This window comes from Cannabis sativa, chromosome 5, assembly GCF_029168945.1.
Source record: "Cannabis sativa cultivar Pink pepper isolate KNU-18-1 chromosome 5, ASM2916894v1, whole genome shotgun sequence".
Taxonomy (NCBI): Eukaryota; Viridiplantae; Streptophyta; class Magnoliopsida; order Rosales; family Cannabaceae; genus Cannabis; species Cannabis sativa.
The window spans coordinates 8078964-8098577 of NC_083605.1; the positions used below are offsets into that span (position 1 = coordinate 8078964).

Genomic DNA, 19614 nt, shown 5'->3' on the forward strand with positions numbered 1-19614 from the left:
TATAGGTACCTATAAATGATAAACATATTTGAAAATATGTAATTTAAAGAGATCTCTATAAGTTATGTCAATATGGGAGGAAATTATCATATAATAAAATTTTTGTCGACAATAGATGTTGAATGTTTGCATATGCAATAAACTAACATGAGATAGCAAGGATCATGGTATTAGATTTGTCGAGAATCATCGACATACATTTTGATTTTTGACCAAAATATTATGACGCAATCCAAGCAAATTTACTCACATAAAGTGAAGTAATCTGTAGGGTGTGCAAATAAATATTTCTAATGAGAAATTTGCATATATGTATTTGTACATAATGAATTGTTGTACAAAATTTGCATAGACATGAGATTGATTGAAGTAAGGCTTAAATATTGAGAAAATATAATTATGATTTGATTATAGCCTGGAATATATTTTATGAGGATTTATAAGCGTCACATAAATATTGCAACAAAAGGGTTATTTATTTGGAGCTCCTAATATAGTGAGAATTTGAAATAAGCCTTATCTAAAAATTCTAGAAGAATTTAATACATGTCTTAAGTGATATAAATTCTAAGTCGCGCGCACTATATGACAAAGATCTTTGTATGAAATAAAGACATGTAAGTAAATTATTGTTTGAAAAATACATATGGTTGTCTATGCAATATAAATACGTAAATTATACGTTGTGATAGACTCTTGAAGAGTTTTTGATTAATTGCAAAACAAACTTTTATTTCTTTTGTATATCGAGAAATATTAAATGTATAAAGTTTGTTCATTAGTATTGAAGTCCTGAAGTACTTCATATGTATCAAGAATTATAAATATATGATCTTTTGATATGGAAATTAAGATCATACAACAAGATGGAACAAATATATGGTCTTGGAGTACCATCATTGTCACAAATAAAAATTTATAGTACCATTAATGTGTTATGTTCATATCTACTTGAAATTTTAAATTTTCGTATGAACAAAGTTGTGTACACACATGAGTGATACAATTAGTTGGATAAAGACTAATGTTCCACGGACCCCTCATCTATAATTTAGAAGTCCATACATACTCTGGAAGAATTATAGAAAATATATGATCAAAGATTGTATATGATGATATTTTAAAAGTGATAACAATAATCTTATGAGATATATTATCACCAAAAGAATTATGGATCATATGTGCATGAGGGGGAGACATATTTATGTTGCACTCTTTTTCCCTTAGTTCAGGTTTTGTCCCACTGGGTTTTCCTGGCAAGGTTTTTAACGAGGCAACTTGCAAATAATTATGAATATGAAATATATATTGTACTCTTTTCCCTAGCTCAAATTTTGTCCCACTGGGTTTTTCTGGCAAGGTTTTTAACGAGGCAACTATAAATCATGTTAACATACTTGCATTTTATGAAGCAAGTAGCGAATGTGTGTGAGTGAGATCATTGGCATAGCATATTCGGGAAACATATGGATTGCACTCAATAGAGAAGTATCAACCTAAGCAATTCTCTATGGATAATACTGCTTGCATCGTTCAACTAAAAGGAGGTACATTGAAGGAGATAGAGTTAGAACACATTTCACAAAATTCTTCTTTATACGCTTCAAGAAAATGCATATTGGTGTTCAACATATTCAATCAAGTGTCAATCTTACAAACTTATTCACAAAGTTATTACCAACATCAACATTTGAGAAGACGGCAGACAAGATCGAAATTCGTCGATTAGAAGATCTCCACAAATGTCTAAATGAGGGGGAGGGAGTTAGTTTACACTATACTCTTTTTCTTTTGACCAAGTTTTCAGCAAGATTTTTAATAAGGCAGCTATTATGGACATCCAAGGGGGAGTGTTATAAATATTAATAATTATGTGGATGTCCAAATCTTTTATTTATTACCATGAATTGTAATCAACATTCCTCTTTTCCTTAGTTTCCCTTTTTCTTAGTTTCTTAATATCTCACTCTTGAATTTGTATAAATAGGGGTTCACCCCATTGGAATAAACAACTCAGAAATTCTAATTCACTTTCTCTTTCTCTCTTCATCTTGTTCTTCTTTCTTCTCATCTACTTTATATTATTTTATATTATTTTATAAAAAGTTAGACATTGTGTAACGTTTTAAACTATCCTAAACTATATTTAAATATAATTAAAATTATACCTTCATTTACTTTTTACTATGTCACTCTATTTTGCACTTAAATATTTATTTCCCAGATAAAAAAGTAAACGGGTACAATAATATAGCTTAAAACATTACATATTTCACTCAATTTAAAAAAAAAAAAAAAAGACAAAAAAATAAAAAATCTCCTTAGCACTTCACTCCAGAAAAGTAGTAGTTAAATAACTAATCAATAATATTCATGTTTAATCAAAAGCTGGTAATCAATTCCATGACTCTGTGAGTTTAGTCAAAGCAACTTGAGACGACCCGCCATTTGCCATAGCTGCTTTGGCTTCATTCTTCATTCTCACCACTCTACTCCGGACCGAGTTACCTCTTTCTGAGTTCATCAACTCATTAACTCGCTTCTCCACTTCATCAGAGCTTACAAACCCATCTTCAGACTCATTCATAGGCAGAGCAATCTTAATTTCTTCAACCAACACCACTCTGTTAAACCTCTGTTCCGCGTAGAGAGGCCACGCCACCATTGGAACGCCAGCACACACTGCTTCCAGCACCGAGTTCCAACCGCAGTGACTCACAAACCCGCCTACCGAGTCATGACTCAGAACCTCCACTTGTTCTACCCAATTCTTCACCACCATTCCCTTCTCCTTAGTTCGATCCAAGAACCCGTCCGGTAGCAACGAGTCTAAATCCGGGTCGGGAAGACCCGAGTTAGCCACGCTGACCGGACTCCTCACCACCCACAAGAACCTTTGCCCGCTCTTCTCCAATCCAAGGGCTATTTCTCTCAATTGCTCAACCGTAAACGACCCCAGACTTCCGAAACAGAGGAAGACGACGCTTCGACTCGGTTGTGAGTCGAGCCAAGTAAGTGACTCGGACCGTACATTTCGTTTTCCTTCTTTGGTAAGGATCAACGGTCCGATGCAATGGATCGGAGGAGTACGGCCTTCAGGGACGCAAGAGCCGTCTAACATGGCTTTGATGGCTCTCGGCTCAAGTGACTCAAAGGTGTTCACAATGATTCCTGTAAATTCACATAAATAATTAGCCGCGCATGCAAGAAAACTATCATAGGCCTTGTCACGGCGGTCGAGCAAAGGCTTCGCCATGTCAGAAGACAGCAGAGGCGGAACTCCAGGAATATGGAGGAGGGTATTTTGGTCTTTGAAGCTCTTCTGGGAATTTCTGTGAAGGGTGGGCAAATAAAGAAAGGCAGCTAAGTCAGAAGCCGATGAGGTGTAGAATATGAAACAGGGGATTTTGAGTTGAACAGAGACAGTGAGTGTTTCAGCACAAAAGAAGTCGATGATAAAAGCGTGGAGGGTGTAGTTTTTGGATATGGAGGTGAGAGCTTGGTGTACGGCTGACTTGTTGAAGGTGGTGAGTTCGAAGAGGCTGTTCTCATGGTGGAGCGAAGAGTCTGAGATGGATGGAGGGAAAGAGGTGGGTTGTGGGAGGTGATGGAAGGTGATAGAAGGAATGGTTGCGGAGACTGTGGCGATGTAAGGAGCAGTGTCACCGGAGTTGTAAGGAGCAGTGGAGATGATGATGTGAATGGAGAGTGATGGTTTGAAGGTGAGTATTAGCTTTCCAAGCTCAACCATGGAGATTAGGTGTCCTATGGCTGGTGCTGGGTACAAGACTATTGTTGACTTCATATTTCTGATCAGTTGATTGTTACTCAGAGTCAGATTGTAAGAAACAATATATGAAGAGAGCTCTTAATAATTTTAGGGTTGGGATGGGTAGCATGTGTTGCTGCCCAATTCATTTATGACATGGACATGTACAATGACAACGACAAGATATTCTTTTGAAAATATGATTCATGCCCTTTATATAGAGAAATGTAGTCATAGTTAATGTCTTTCTTTTTAAATAATAAAATAAATATCTTTTTTTACTTTTTAATACCTAAAATACCTTTTATTATATAGAATATCTTAGAGTAATATGAATATAACATACAAATACTATATGTTAGAGTAATATGAGTATTATGTCATTTTTTATTTTTTTTATTGATAGATATTCTTTTAATTTTATTTTTATTTTTTTCCTTCATGATATACAGTATAACATACAAATACTATATGTTAGAGTAATATGAATATTATGTCATTTTTTATTTTTTTTTATTGATAGATATTCTTTTAATTTTATTTTTATTTTTTTTCCTTCATGATATACAGTTTAACATACAAATATTATACCTTAGAGTAATATGAATATACCACAACAATTCTATAGTCAAATAAATATATAAAAAAAACTTAAATAAACTTCCACAAGTTTTTTTTTCTCTTTCTATACCATAGCAAATAAAAATAATATACCACTATTTATTTATTAATATATCATAGCACTTAATAATGATATACCGTACAAAATGAAAAAAAGTACTAAAAACTTAAACTATTTTAAAAGTTTTTTTCTTTCTTTCTATCATTCACGATATACTATATCACATACAAATGATATACCTTAGACCAATATGAATATACCATAAACTTAAACGAATATACTATTATATAAATTTTTTTTCTACGATATACAATAGCATATAAAAATTTTATTCTGCAATCATAAGCATAAATACTATAGTGGAAAATTAATATACCACCAGTATAGCGGAAAAAATATATACATACTAAAAACTTAATTTAATATTCCACATGTTTTTTTTTTCTTTTCCTTTCCTTCATGATATACTAAAGACAATATTTCCTAGTGAAACACTACTACAAAAACACCCTTTAGAGGCGGTTTTTAAGCCCTTTCAGCGTCGGTTTTCGCGAAATTCGCTACCGACGCTGATCAGGGCGACGCTAAAGGGTTTATATGAACCGACGCCATATATACCCCTATGGCGTCGGTTATTAGCTAGGAACCGACGCCATAGGGGTATATATGGCGTCGTTTCCTAGCTAATAACCGACGCCATAGGGAGCGTACCAACCGACGCCAAAAGCAAGCGATTTTCAGTTTTTTCAAAATTTTTTTTATTTAATTATATAATTTTAATTTTATATTTATTAATTTATATATTATTTTATTTAATTTAAATTACATATTTATTTAAATTTTAAATTACATATTTATTTAATTTAATTATATATTAATTACATTTTAAATTAAATAGTAATTAAATTTGGATAAAAACATAATTTGATTTCATAAAATTAATTAAATATTACACAAACATGTAAAATTAGTTAAAAATATTAATAAGTTAATAAATCTATACTACAAGTTAATCTATAAAAATTACATAATGAAGAAAAATTCTTCGACCTTTGAACCTCAATCGTCACCGTGAATCACCGCCATCAATTGTTCGATCCACTTTCGCTGTAGTGGTAACAATTCTGTTTTTGGATCGTATTGCTTCTTACCCCCAAACTGTTAAAAAAATTAAAAATTTATATTAGTTTATGTATATGTATATTATATATTTGTTATTATAAAATTTATATACTATAATCAATAATTAAAACTTACAGCTTTTTGATCTTGTATGTAACGGTTGGGGTTGGCACGTGCGACGATGTCAGTGATATATTTCAAAACATAAAAACCGCATTCTTGGCTTTTAGGTTGTCTTGGACAGTTTGCTTGTGAAATTTCTTGCCACGGGCCAAGATACTGATGTGCGTCCCCTATATACATGAATGCCCTGTTTGGGAAAATTATATTAGCATTTCAATTCGTTAGTTAATTTAAATTCGTTACATAAGAAGTCATTAAATTATTACCTTCCGATCATTTGTTCTATTTCTTCGGGAATTGGGCGGCCTTTTACAGGGTTTAAATGGATAACTTTCCTTGGCGCAACCACCACTAGCGTCCAATGCATCCTAGAAAATTATATTCGAATATAAGTAAGATAGTATAAAAATAATTTGAAGACATAATATAGAAATGAACAATTAGCACTAAAGAATTTAATAAAGTTTACCAGATATTCCAAGGAATAAAGAACATTTGGTGGTGGTTGTTCATTAATGATAACCAATTAGCCAATCGTCTTGCCGCATCGTCAAAAGACTGACTCTGTTCTTCATCGTTGATCCCATGCACTGTGAGAAGCTCTGGGTCGTAAAACTTGAAAAATTTTCTCAGACCGTTGATGCTCTCCCATATGTGCCTGCCAAAAAAAGTGTTAGTGCCTTATAATAATTTAACTATAATTTGATATAAGGTTAATTAGATTAAAGAAGAGTATACATCATTCCAAACAGCATTCCCTGGTTGCCGATGTAGTCACATGTAGCAACCTGCTGCAAATCCTCTCCAGATAACGTGATCTGGGTACGCGATGCAATGAATGCTCGGGGGACAGGAATTGTGATTATGTCACGTTTATCTTTGAGCCTTAGGAATTCATGAATCATCCATTTTAGCGAATTAGGGATCAACGCCATCTTCTCTTCCGTGAACAAGTTATCTTCCCGTGCACCACGGCCTTGTGGAGAAAGCATCGGAGCTTTCCCCTTTGACGCATCACGTCTTGAGGGCGGTTGAGCGAGTGGACCCTAAACAAAACAGAACATAATATATATATATATCAAATTTTATCCAAATTCTACCGAAATTTCTACAAAGATAACGGTTGTAATTGAATGACCCCAAAAATTTTGAACATGGCACGTATAACGACAAATAACACATATATAACAGATAGTTTGTTCATCCATCCCACCGCAAAGACATATATTCGCAGAACCTACTTCACTACGGATGAATATTGAAGATATTCAAACTCCACTAATCATTAATAATTAATTTGAGTTGAGAAGTTACCTCGGTTGTTAAAATTAAGTGTTTAGGCCAAGGAAGGAACATCTGGTATACGTCCCTAACATATCTGCACTCTTCAATTGGGACTGGGATTTCAGCGTCCTCTTGCAGGATTTCCGAAACCATGATCCGGGCATGTGAATCATCGTAATCCTGGCAGTGAACTTTGATCATACCCACATGCTCGTACAAATACCCTCGGGCCACAATATTGTCGATGTTGTCAGAGCAGAGATTTACTTGCTGATTAAGGGCCGCATGGTCATCAAAATTGTATAGGATACCTTGGTCGTTGAGGGAAATAAACTCCTCAGCATAAATTTGTGGTTGTACCTCATCCTGAGGAGCGTATGGTTGTGGAACATACGCCTCACCAGCCACCTCTCCTTCTTCCTCTTGTTCGGCAGCGTTCCTCTGCTGCTTAAGGGATTGGACTTCGGCTTTTAATTTTTCAATCTCCTTCGCTTGCCGAGCCACAACATCAGACACTTCCCTTTTCTTCCTGCCGAACAGTTGAGATGTCCTGGTCAGGAACCTACAAATCATAAAATGCAAATTAGCAACGATTTCATTTGTGTAACTAAATAAATAACATTTGAAGTAATAGCATACCCAGCAGCCCTGACACGTCCAGGATGCTCTGGTGTCCCGAGCGCCTACGTGAGGATATCGTTTTGGCCCTGGACCTGAATTTGTCCCTGACTAAGCTTCTCCTCTAATTCAGCCTAATGCACGCATATATTCAAGCAATTAGTATATGAATTATATACACTAAGACAAGTAAGATAAATCAAGTTATTGTTCATCGTGACTTAAGTAATGTTAATCAAACAAAAGGTACTTACGTTATATATGGTTGAACCTCTGCGTTATTGTTCATCACGACTAATTGAGCTTGATCTAGTTCAAGCTTGGACACTGTCACCATTGTCCCTTTGCCCCTTAATCCTCTATCAACATCATCCGGGCCGCTCTTGGTTTGCTAATTCCTATTGCCTCAACTCCTCCATGTACTGCGAACAAAATTCCACAGCCTCTTCAGATATGTAGCACTCAACCATACATGCTTCTGGCCGATAGTGGTTACGCACATAACTTTTAAGTACCTTCATATTTCTTTCAAATGGATACATCCATCTCGCCCACACCGGCCCACACAGCCTTGCTTCTCTCACTAGATGAACCATTAAATGGATCATGATGTCGAAAAAAGATGGCGGAAAAAACTTTTCCAGGTTGCACAATGTTTTGACTACATGTTTATGTAATGCATCTAACTTATCCAATTCTAATTCCTTCCCGCACAACCTATTAAAGAAAATGCAAACATGTGTCAAACACTCTCGAACATTTTTTGGCAAGACTGATCTAATGGCAATTGGAAGTAGATGTTGCATTAACGCATGACAATCATGTGATTTCAGACCCATTAGTTTCAATTCAGTCTCATTCACCAAGTTTTTGATGTTAGACGAGTAACCATCGGGTACTTTCATATTTGCAAGTGATTTGCAAACTTTTTGTTTCTCTTTTTTGGACAAAGTGAAACAAGCAGGAGGCAAGTATAAACGTTCACCTTTCTTCTCAGGTGCCAGAGATTGTCGTATACCCATTTCAACGAGATCTAAACGACTATTTAGACCGTCCTTAGTTTTGCCGGGAATATCAAGTAAGGTACCAATAATACTCTCACACACATTTTTTTCAATATACATGACATCCAAACAATGTCGAACTAGTAGACTTTTCCAATATGGAAGACGAAAGAAGATTGACTTTCTTTGAAAACAACCATTAGTTTTTTTATTTTTTTGCGTCTTTCCATACTTAAAATCTACAAGTTGAACTTGTTGGAGAATTTGTTCCCCAGACAGTGGCAAAGGAGCCATATCACCCTCTTCAGTACCATCGAATGCTTTCTTCTTCCGTCTATCAGGATGATTTGCAGGCAAGTACCGTCTGTGACCCATATAACACATCTTGTGTCCATTTGCCAAGCGACGAGCCGATGTGTTAGTGCAACAAATCGGACAACCTTCGTAACCTTTTGTGCTTAAGCCTGATAAATTACTATAAGCAGGGAAATCACCGACGAGTCCACAACAACACGGCTTTCGGATTAAAAAATTCTTTTTAAAACCATCATAGACACGAACCCCGTTCTCATACAATTCTATTAAATCGTCAATCAATGGTTCCAAATATACATCGATATTATGTCCAAAGTTGTTGCGGGCACGATATCATTAAAGAAAGCATGTTAAATTTCCTCTTCATCACTAACCGGGGAGGAAGATTGTACATAACTAGGAAGACGAGGCCATGAACTATGACGACTACTTAGAGATCTATGTGGATTTACTCCATCCGCGTACGTACCGAGACGAATGTGTCTTGGTTCGCATTTGAAATCGGGATTTATGTAGTTTACTTTTTTCCAAGCTTGGGAATCACGGGATGTCTAAGTTTTCCATCTTTCACTCTCTTGGTCTCATGCCAAATCAAATTTTCGAATGTTACGCACTACGATATAATCGTTTCAGTCGCGGAATCAAAGGCATGTACCACATCACTTTTTGGGGGATAAGTTTCCTATTCTCCTTACTCTTGTTTACTTTATGGCGGGATAAACCGCAAGTCGGGCAATAATTCATGTCTGCATATTCCTTACGATATAAAATGCAATCGTTCGGACATGCATGAATTTTTTCATACTTCAATCCTATAGAATTTAACGTTTTTTTCACTTCATAAGTAGATTCCGGAAAGCAGTTGGGAAATGGTAAGATATCTTTAAAAGCAGCTAAAAATTGAGTAAAACATTTATCGCTCACTCCATTTTCTGCTTTTATGTTGTAAAACTTTACCATTGTTGGTAATCTTAGTTTTTTACAACCATCGAACAGAGGTTTATCAGCATCACTAAGAAAATTATCGAATTTCTCAGGATCATTAAGAAATTCCTCCTGTGCTTCGTTAAGCAAGTCCAATGGATAATCATCGAAATCATTACCCTCGATATCATCTACCCCCGCTTTCCTAATGGATATGGATCATTAGGTAAATGTTCGCCATGGTAATACCAATTAGTATAACTTCTATTGAAACCTCGTAAATACACATGGTCCTTAATCATTGTAATATTCCCTTTAGATACATTACAACAATCTACACACGGACAATGAATACGATCGTGATTTGTAGAATTCTTTAAGGCAAACTCCAAAAATGCATCGAACCCTACTTGAAATCGCAGTGTGTCTCTCTCCTCACGCATCCATGATTTATCCATAACAAAAATCCTATCCAAAAAAATTCAGTATTTAGTAACTAATTATAGCTTGTTACTAATTACACAATGTAACTAACTAAGTTTCTCACAATTTATTCATATTAATTTATAAATTACTCAAATTCTCGTTTTAGATTAGTTCATATTATTAGGTTGTTTTGTTGATTAGAATGTTGGTAAAATGTTAAATATTTTTAATAAATAAAATTGAGGGGAAAAATTTTTGGTAAAGCAATAAAGGTATTAACTAATATTTTCCCCTTTTAATTAACTTTTGCTCTTTATTTTCTTTGAAAAATAAAAATCCACATTGAACCTCTCAAATGAAAGAAAAAAAAAATAAAAAAAGAAGGATTTTATATGTTTATTTTGTTAATGTATTTAGTAACTCATTATTTCTAGTTACTAATTACACAATGTAACTAACTAAGTTTCTCACACAATTTATTCATATTAATTTATAAATTACTCAAATTTTCGTTTTAGATTAGTTCATGTTATTAGGTTGTTTAGTTGATTAGAATGTTGGTAAAATTAAAAAGTTTACATAAATGTGAATATTATTATTTTTTATGTGACCTAACTTCTTATTACTATGTTATAATTAACTATATTATGAATGGTTTTAGTAAGATTTATCCTAATTCTACCAAAATTTCGGTAGCATAACGGCTGTAATTGGACGTTCCCAAAAATTTTACAAGTGCCTAAAATAACAAACAAAACAGATAAACAATACAAAATTAATCCACCCATCCGACCGCAGTACATGTATTCGCAGAACCTACTTCACTACGGATGAATATTTAAGATATTCAAACTCAACTAACATGCATTGATAATTAATTATATATTAAGAAAAAGTTAGTTAAAGTATATACCTACAATGAATTGCAAGCCCAAATACGCTACACACAAAATTATGCCGAACCCCTATAATATAAAGAAATACAACGAAATTACAAAATTAATTATTTCATAACTTTTAACTAGTTATAAAAAATTGTAACAAGTTACTTAGTTACTAAATTATACATACATATATATAATCAATTATATCTCACACTATTATCTCAAAAAAATAAAATTATATCACACACTAATTCAATTTTAAAATTTTTATTTCTAAACTAATGAAATCCCTCCAATGTCATTTTATTCACAATAAATATATATTGCAAAAAATATATAAAATACAATTACAAAATTTATTTCCATAAAAAAATATACACACACTATATACACACACAATATATACACACATTATGTACAAATATTCAATAAAATATACAAATACATATATATACTATACATTGAGGTATAAATTATTACCTAATAACCGCAATCTGACGACCACCGTAAAAAATCCCGGCACTATACACATAAAACACAAAAATATTACTAATAAAATAAAAAAACTCAAATAATAATTTACAAAAACAAAAAATAAAACAATATACATAATAAAATAAGAATAGAAGCAATATTTATACCTTAAACGAGGTTGAGATTCAAAGATTTCTCAAGAAAAATGGGTGGCCGGATTTCACACCCAAACTTTACTATTTGGGTTCGGATGACACTCAAAGAGGGTAAAAAATCAAAACTTTTTAGGTGTATGTTATTAAGTATCGAAAATGGAGGATTTTAAAAAAAAAATGGGCTCAAATGGTTGAGAAATGGGGGAGATATGGTGGGGAGGAGGTGGGTTCGGCGAGGGTTTCTGCTGGGAAAATGCTCTCTGGTTTTTTGCTGGGTTGGCTGAGTGAAGTGGGGAGGAAGAAGATGATCGAACCCTATATACAAGGGTCGACCCTATGGCGTCGGTTCCTTCATAGAAACCGACGGCATAGGGTACACGTGTCAGGATATCGTGTACCCTATGCCGTCGGTTCCTATGCGAGAACCGACGGCATAAATGGTATTTCGAAAAATAAAAATTTATTTCCAACCGCCTCTAAATGGTATAATGCAATTTTATACCTACGGTTTTTATCAAAAAACCGCCTCTAAATGTCAATTTCGAACATAGCGGGTATTTTCACACCCTTTAGCTTCCCTTTTTATAAATGGGGTTGAAAAAACTGCCTCTAAAGGCTAACATTGTAGTAGTGAAATATAACTATACCTCAAACTTAAACTAATATTTCACATTTTTTAATTTTCGTATTTCGTTCATTATATACCATAGCACATTAAAATAATATACCACAATCTTAAAACTAATATACTACCTTTCAGTTTTTTTAATATACTATTGCACATAAAAACGATATACTATTGTGTAAAATAACTATACTAAACACTTAATTATTCAAGGTTATAATTGTAATTTCATTATCAAACTTTTAACAGATTGAAAATTTTGTTAATTTTTTTTATAAAAAGGACATTTATTAACTTAATTGTTAGATTTATGGCCATTTTGCATCTTGGCCCATTTATATATGTTTGAAAAAAAAAAACTAATATTTAACTTCATTTTATAGTGAAAAAAAATGTAACTTCATTAAGAATATCAATTCAGTCCAAATTACAATATAAAATGAATAGAATTATTTAGGAGAGTATATATAATCTAATTCAATCTGCACCATTCAATTTAATCTAGTTAATCTGTAAAGTGCGGACATCCGCATTTATGCGAATTGGATTGAATTGAAAAATTTAAAATCAACACTTATACGGATTTGATGTTGATTCACATGCCAAAATAATCAATCTAATCTAATCCATGCATATTTATTTATATTTTTAAAAAAATTATATATCTCTAGATTTGTTATCAACCACTTGTGAAACTTTTGAATGTCTTTGACCTGATATTGACTTAAACTTATTCTTTTTCCCCCTTTTACTGAAGTATCACTTAATTAAGACCTATAATTTCAGACAGCTCTAATTTGCTTATATATGTATTGTTGTTTATGATCTGTCACATGTAACCAAATCCAGACGTGCAAATTAGAAGTTAGTTGGTCGGTTATTACAGTTAATTCGGTTAACTGTTATTTCTGGTTACAATTTTGTATTTTTTGCCTTTTAGTTCAGTTTGTATATATAGCTAGATAACTCATTCTTTTTGGTAAGCCTTGTACATACTCTCTCATTGTAATTCTCTCCAAGATCAATAAAACATCTCAAGATTATTCAATCTGATTATTGCTTTCTGTTCATTAGTTCTTGACTGGTTTTTGTACCAGTATTGCTGCAACATTGCTACAGCATTGTTGCTGTCAGTTCGATTAATTTTACCTTTGATTCTTAGTGTTCAATCTCGATTGCAAAGGTGATCTTCGATCACAACAAGTGGTATCAGAGCAAGGTTTTTAGCTCAATCAAGATTGAAACTCGAGGACATCAAGAAACTCAAGAAGATGGCTGCAGCAAGATTTAAAATCGACAAGTTCAATGGAACTAATGACTTCGGATTATGGAGGATTAAGATGAAGGCATTGCTTGTTCATATTTGAATTTCAGAAGCAATTGATGAAGCGAGTCTCAAAGAAATTGAAGATGAGAAGAAGAAGAAAGAGATAGAAACCAAGGCACACAGTGCCATTCTTCTCAGTCTAGGTGATGAAGTCCTAAGGGAGGTATCTAGTGAAGACAAGGCTGTTGGTTTATGGAACAAACTCAGTTCCATATACTTGAAGAAGTCCCTAGCAAATAAACTATATTTGAAGAAGAGAATGTACACTCTTAGAATGGATGAGGGGAAAGATTTGAGGAATCACCTAGATGAGTTCAACAAGATCACTCTTGATCTCTGCAACATTGGAGTGAAACAGGAGGAGGAGGATTTGGAAATTATACTGTTGAGTTCTTTGCCAAGATCCTATGAGCATTTTGTCGATACTATGCTCTATGGTAAAGAAACTCTAACAATGTCCGAAGTCAAGGATGCTTTGAATTCCAAAGAAATCCAGAAGAAAACAGAGGACAGTCAAGGTGAAAATGGAGAGGGTTTGTTTGCTAGAGGAAAGACACAAAAGAAAGATTTCAAGAACCAGAAAGGAGGCTACAAAGGAAACCAGAAAACCAAGTCAAAGGATGACTCGAGGGAAACAGCAGACAAAAAGTGTTTTTACTGCAAGAAGGAAGGCCATTTTTGAGATGAATGCTTGGCTTTGAAGGCCAAACTCAAGAAAGAAGGCAGAAAGAACAAGGAGAAAGGAGAAGCTGGTGTTGTAGCAGATGGCTATGAATCTGCAGATGTGTTGGTGGCCTCTAATGCAGATTCTGGTCATGAATGGGTTCTTGATTCCGGATGCTCATTTCACATGTGTCCAATCAAGGAACTGTTCAATGATCTTGAATAAAGAAAGGGAGGAACAGTTTTTCTTTGAGACAACAGAGCCTGTCAGATACATGGTACCGGATCAATCATGCTCAAAATGCATGATGGAGTCAAGAGGAGGATTCAAAATGTCATGTATGTACCAGACCTCAAAAGAAACTTATTGTCAATTGGTGTACTAACTGAAATCGGTTGTAAAGTTGAAATTGATGACAAGTTTCTTAAAGTCATGAAGAATTCTAAAACAGTGATCAAAGGAGAATTTAGAAATGGACTCTTTATCATGATTGGTGAAACTGCCTCTGGCTGTGTCAACACAGTTTCATCTAATCATGATATTGACCAAACTAAATTGTGGCATCTAAGGCTTGGCCATGTAAGTCAAAGAGGTCTATTGGAGTTAGAAAAGCAAGGAATTCTTAAGGGTAAACTTGGTGGTAAACTTGATTTTTGTGAAGAGTGTGTCTATGGTAAATGTTGCAGACAAAAATTCAGCACTGGGAAACACACCACTAAGGAACCACTTGAGTACATACATTCAGATCTGTGGGGTCCATCTAAGGTGACAAGTTTGCGAGGGTCGAGCTATTTTCTGAGTATTGTGGATGATTACTCAAGAAAGGTTTGGGTGCACTTGCTCAAAACCAAAGATGAGGCTTTCAAGACTTTCAAGGAATGGAAAACATTGGTTGAGAACCAATCTAGCAAGAAAATTAAGAAGCTGAGAACAGACAATGGCTTAGAATTCTGCTCCACACAGTTTACAAACTACTGCAGAGAGACTGGTATTGGAAGGCACAAATCTGCACCAAGGACACCACAGTAGAATGGCTTGGCTGAGAGGATGAATAGAACTCTTATTGAAAGAGTTAGATGCATGCTGAAGGGTGCTGTTTTGGAAAGAAAGTTTTGGGGAGAAGCTGTCAAAACAGCTTGCTACTTGGTAAATAGAAGTCCATCTGCTGCAAGTGAGTTTAAAACTCCACAAGAAATTTAGACAGGTCAGGTTCCTACTCTAGAGAATCTGAGAGTTTTTGGTTGTATTGGATATGTGCATGTCAAACAAGACAAGTTGCAGCCTAGAGCAATTAAATGCATGTTCATTGGGTACCCTGATGGAGTTAAAGGGTACAAACTCTTGTGTTTAGAAACTGGTTTCAAGAAGTGCATAGTGAGCAGGGATGTGGTTTTAATGAGAGGGAAATGGCCATGAAACCAGAAGACAAAGCTGAGACTAGCATTGAGGCTAGACAGGATCATGTTGAAGTCAGATCAGATGCAAAAACCAGTGAAAATGCTGATCGGGAAGTTGAAGAAGAAACTGATTAGCCACAAGATAGCTCACTTGAAAACTATCAACTTGCCAGAGATAGAATTAGAAGGGAATCAAGAGCACCAGCTAGGTTTGGATTTGCAGACTACACTGCATATGCTTTAACCATAGCTAGTGAAATAGAAAATGTTGAACCTGCAACCTATGATGAAGCCATAAACTGCAAGAACAAAGACAAATGGTTGCAGGCTATTGATGAAGAAAAACAATCCCTGTTAAAGAATAAAACATGGACTGTTGTTAGAAAACCAGAAGGATGTAAACTGGTTAGTTGCAAATGGATTTTTTTGAGCGGGTCGGGTCTATCAAGTGCTGATTGCAAGAGATATAAGGCTAGACCTGTGGCAAAAGGGTTTACTCAGAGAGAAGGGGTAGACTTCAATGAAATTTTCTCACCTGTTGTGAAACAGACCTCAATTAGAGCAATAATGGCCAAGGCTGCATCTGAAGGTCTAGAAATCGAGCAAATGGATGTGAAGACTGCCTTTCTCCATGGAAAATTAGATGAAACCATCTACATGAAGATGCCGGAAGAATTTGATGAAGACAAGGACAAAGTATGCTTGATACAGAAGTCCTTGTATGGGTTGAAAGAAGCTCCTAGGCAATGGAATCTCAGGTTTGATGACTTCATGATGAAAAGTGGCTTCACCAAAAGTGCCTATGACCCCTGTGTATATTTCAATGATACACTCTTTCTTCTCCTGTATGTTGATGACATACTGCTGATAGGGAAAAGCAAGAGTGAAATCAAAGAAATGAAGGCACTTCTAAACTCAGAATTTGAGATGAAAGATCTAGGAAAGGCTAAGAAAATCCTAGGAATTGAAATAAGAAGGAGCAGACCTGAGTCCCTAACTTCGACACAAGGAAATTACCTTAGAAAGGTACTGCAGAAGTTCAAGATGGATAGCTCAAAACCTGTGTCAACTCCATTAGCTGCACACTTCAAATTGTCTAAGGATCAAGCACCCAAAACAGAGTAAGACAGAGAGCTAATGGATTCATTTCCATATGCCAGTGGGGTTGGAAGTTTAATGTATGTTATGGTCTGTACAAGGCCAGACATAGCATATGCAATGAGCATTGTAAGTAGGTTCATTGCAGACCCTGTAGAGAAGCATTGGGATGCACTGAAGTGGATTATGAGATACATTAAAGGCACTCTTGACCTAGGCCTCACCTACAGCAAAAGCTACAATCCAGAGATACAAGTTTCAGGCTATGTTGATTCAGACTATGCAGGCTGCATAGACACAAGAAGATCTATTACTGGTTATGTTTTCACAATGCAAGGAGGATGTGTGAGTTGGAAGGCAAACCTTCAAAAGGTTGTAGCATTGTCCTCAACAGAAGTTGAGTACATGGCAGCTACTGAGGCAATCCAAGAAGCAATTTGGCTAAAGGGTCTAGCAAAGGAGATGGGTTACGAGACTAAAAATGTCACTGTATTCTGTGACAACCAGAGTGCTCTTCACCTAATGAAGAACCCTATGTTTCATGAGAGATCAAAACATATTGACATTAAGGTGCACTTCATTAGGGACATAATCTCAAGAAAGGAAGTTCAAGTTCAGAAAATTCACACTAATCACAATCCTGCAGACATGTTCACCAAGGCAGTGTCTCATGCCAAATTCAAACATTGCCTCGATCTACTTCACATTGCAGGCTGTGATTAATCTTTGTGCAGGCTTTATGGGGTTCAATTTTCTGTTGATCCTCTTGGTTATCATGTGTCAGATTAAGGAGGATTTGTTGTTTATGATCTGTCACATGTAACCAAATCTAGACGTGCAAATTAGAAGTTAGTTGGTCGGTTATTACAGTTAATTCGGTTAACTGTTATTTCTGGTTACAATTTTGTATTTTTTGCCTTTTAGTTCAGTTTGTATATATAGCTAGATAACTCATTCTTTTTGGTAAGCCTTGTACATACTCTCTCATTGTAATTCTCTCCAAGATCAATAAAACAACTCAAGATTATTCAATCTGATTATTGCTTTCTGTTCATTAGTTCTTGACTGGTTTTTGTACCAGTATTGCTGCAACATTGCTGCTGTCAGTTCTGTTAATTTTACCTTTGATTCTTAGTGTTCAATCTGGATTGCAAAGGTGATCTTGGATCACAACATGTATAATATTGGCAGTTGTGAGTGGAAGATCGTCCATGTATGATGTATATTTCTGAACAAATATCATAGATTCCCACCATCTTTAATGAAATCCACACCACAATATCATACCATCAAAGATCAAATCAATATTACTTGTTTTTCTCTTTCTTTTTTTTTTTTTTCTTTTTCTTTGGATTTAGTTTTCCTAATTTATATTCTGCATCTAATAGAACGAAATGTAGTTCACATTTCACACTACCATACCAAAACAAACAAGTTAAACTGAAAAAGTAAATTTTAAAGAATCTTTTTCATTGCTCTTTTTTTGCCTTATTTCACTTCTCAAGTCTTGCATCAATATTCCATAGAAGATTGTGAGCAATTAATCACTGCCATAAATTTTCTAAGTACTAATTTTAACAACAGTTGCAAATTGGCTTTTAATGTATGCATGTGCACTCACTACTCAATTGTAGGAAACCTTTTTGCCTAATTTAACAACTACGTACTCTTGAGCCTAACTAATTTTTCACTTGTTTTTTTTTGCCAAATGTCATAATAATACTCGATTATGGAGCCTAAGGCATAAACTAAATGTATAGATGTGGTAACTCTACTATGCCCACGTGAGATTAAGTTATTATTATAATAATTTGACTGATAAAGACAATATGGGAAGTATATAATCAATCAAAATTGATGTGTGACAATATAATTTTATCATTGCAAAAAATGGCTTTGACGATTAAGACAAATGAAGAGATTAAGTAGTAGACAGAATTTTGTTTACATCTGTATGTCACTTATAAGTATCAATGTGTTTGAGAACTTGGCTTTTAATGTGGCATGTGTTATAACTTTTACAGCAAAGAGGGAGCTGTATAGCCATCTTTTAAGTACATAGTTTCCCAAGAGTTGAGTAAATTGTGGGGTCTATATTAGCTCTTTCTCAGAATTTAACTGTACTTTTCTTTTACCATTTTTTATCTATCCATTTATCCAATACAATACTCCTATTTGCCCTTATGTCACAAGTCATGAGGTTTATATTTTTGTTTCTGGTTGGACTTCAAAGAAGATCTATGCCTTGAATTTAGTAGATAAGCAATTGAGACAGATAAAAATTTGGTATGTACAAATTTAGTTGGTTCACGAGAAGTTGATATATTCCTTAATTATATAGAAAATGATTTTTGTACATTTACTTACTCCTTTCGAACGCCCCGACTATGTATAACTTATCCAACCAAAGAAAAAAAAAGTATGCAACTTATTACAAATAAAAATCATTATAAAAGTACATCCAATTGCTAGTTTTTTTTAGTAACCAAAACTTGGCTGGCTTTCTTGTTAAAAGCTTAAGGTTATAATTAATAGGTGATGGTTAGAAGGTCTAAAAGAGAGATAAGAGAGCTATGTAGTTGGGAGCTCATTCAATGAAAAATAATGTCATTTAGTGAATGATAGACGGTGATCACGTTGCTGTCATATTTAGGCCTCTTAAATGGGTCCCCTAACCTCATCATAGGCCCACATGCAATTGCTGTCATATTCAGGACTCAAACGTGTACACAATGATTCTTGTAAATTCACATAAATAATTAGCCGCGCATGCAAGAAAACTA

The 19614-nt window shown here is 34.5% G+C and overlaps 3 protein-coding genes across 3 annotated transcripts; 1 reads left to right on the forward strand and 2 right to left on the reverse strand.

Moving 5' to 3' along the window:
• Positions 1 to 2197: 2197 nt before the first annotated feature.
• LOC115697283 (UDP-glycosyltransferase 88A1-like) lies at positions 2198 to 3995 on the reverse strand. The gene has a single exon (XM_030624223.2). The coding sequence runs from the start codon at positions 3803 to 3805 to the stop codon at positions 2396 to 2398; it is 1410 nt and encodes a 469-aa protein (XP_030480083.2). The 5' UTR covers positions 3806 to 3995; the 3' UTR covers positions 2198 to 2395.
• A 2514-nt stretch (positions 3996 to 6509) lies between these two features.
• On the reverse strand, positions 6510 to 7680 carry LOC133038131 (uncharacterized). The gene is made up of 3 exons (XM_061116188.1): positions 6951 to 7680; positions 6605 to 6682; positions 6510 to 6521 (listed from the first exon to the last, which is right to left on the reverse strand). Exons 1-3 carry the CDS (start codon positions 7491 to 7493, stop codon positions 6510 to 6512), a joined length of 633 nt encoding a protein of 210 aa, XP_060972171.1. The 5' UTR covers positions 7494 to 7680.
• A 9190-nt stretch (positions 7681 to 16870) lies between these two features.
• Positions 16871 to 17554, forward strand: LOC133038132 (secreted RxLR effector protein 161-like). The gene has a single exon (XM_061116189.1). The coding sequence runs from the start codon at positions 16871 to 16873 to the stop codon at positions 17552 to 17554; it is 684 nt and encodes a 227-aa protein (XP_060972172.1).
• The last annotated feature ends 2060 nt before the right edge of the window (positions 17555 to 19614 follow it).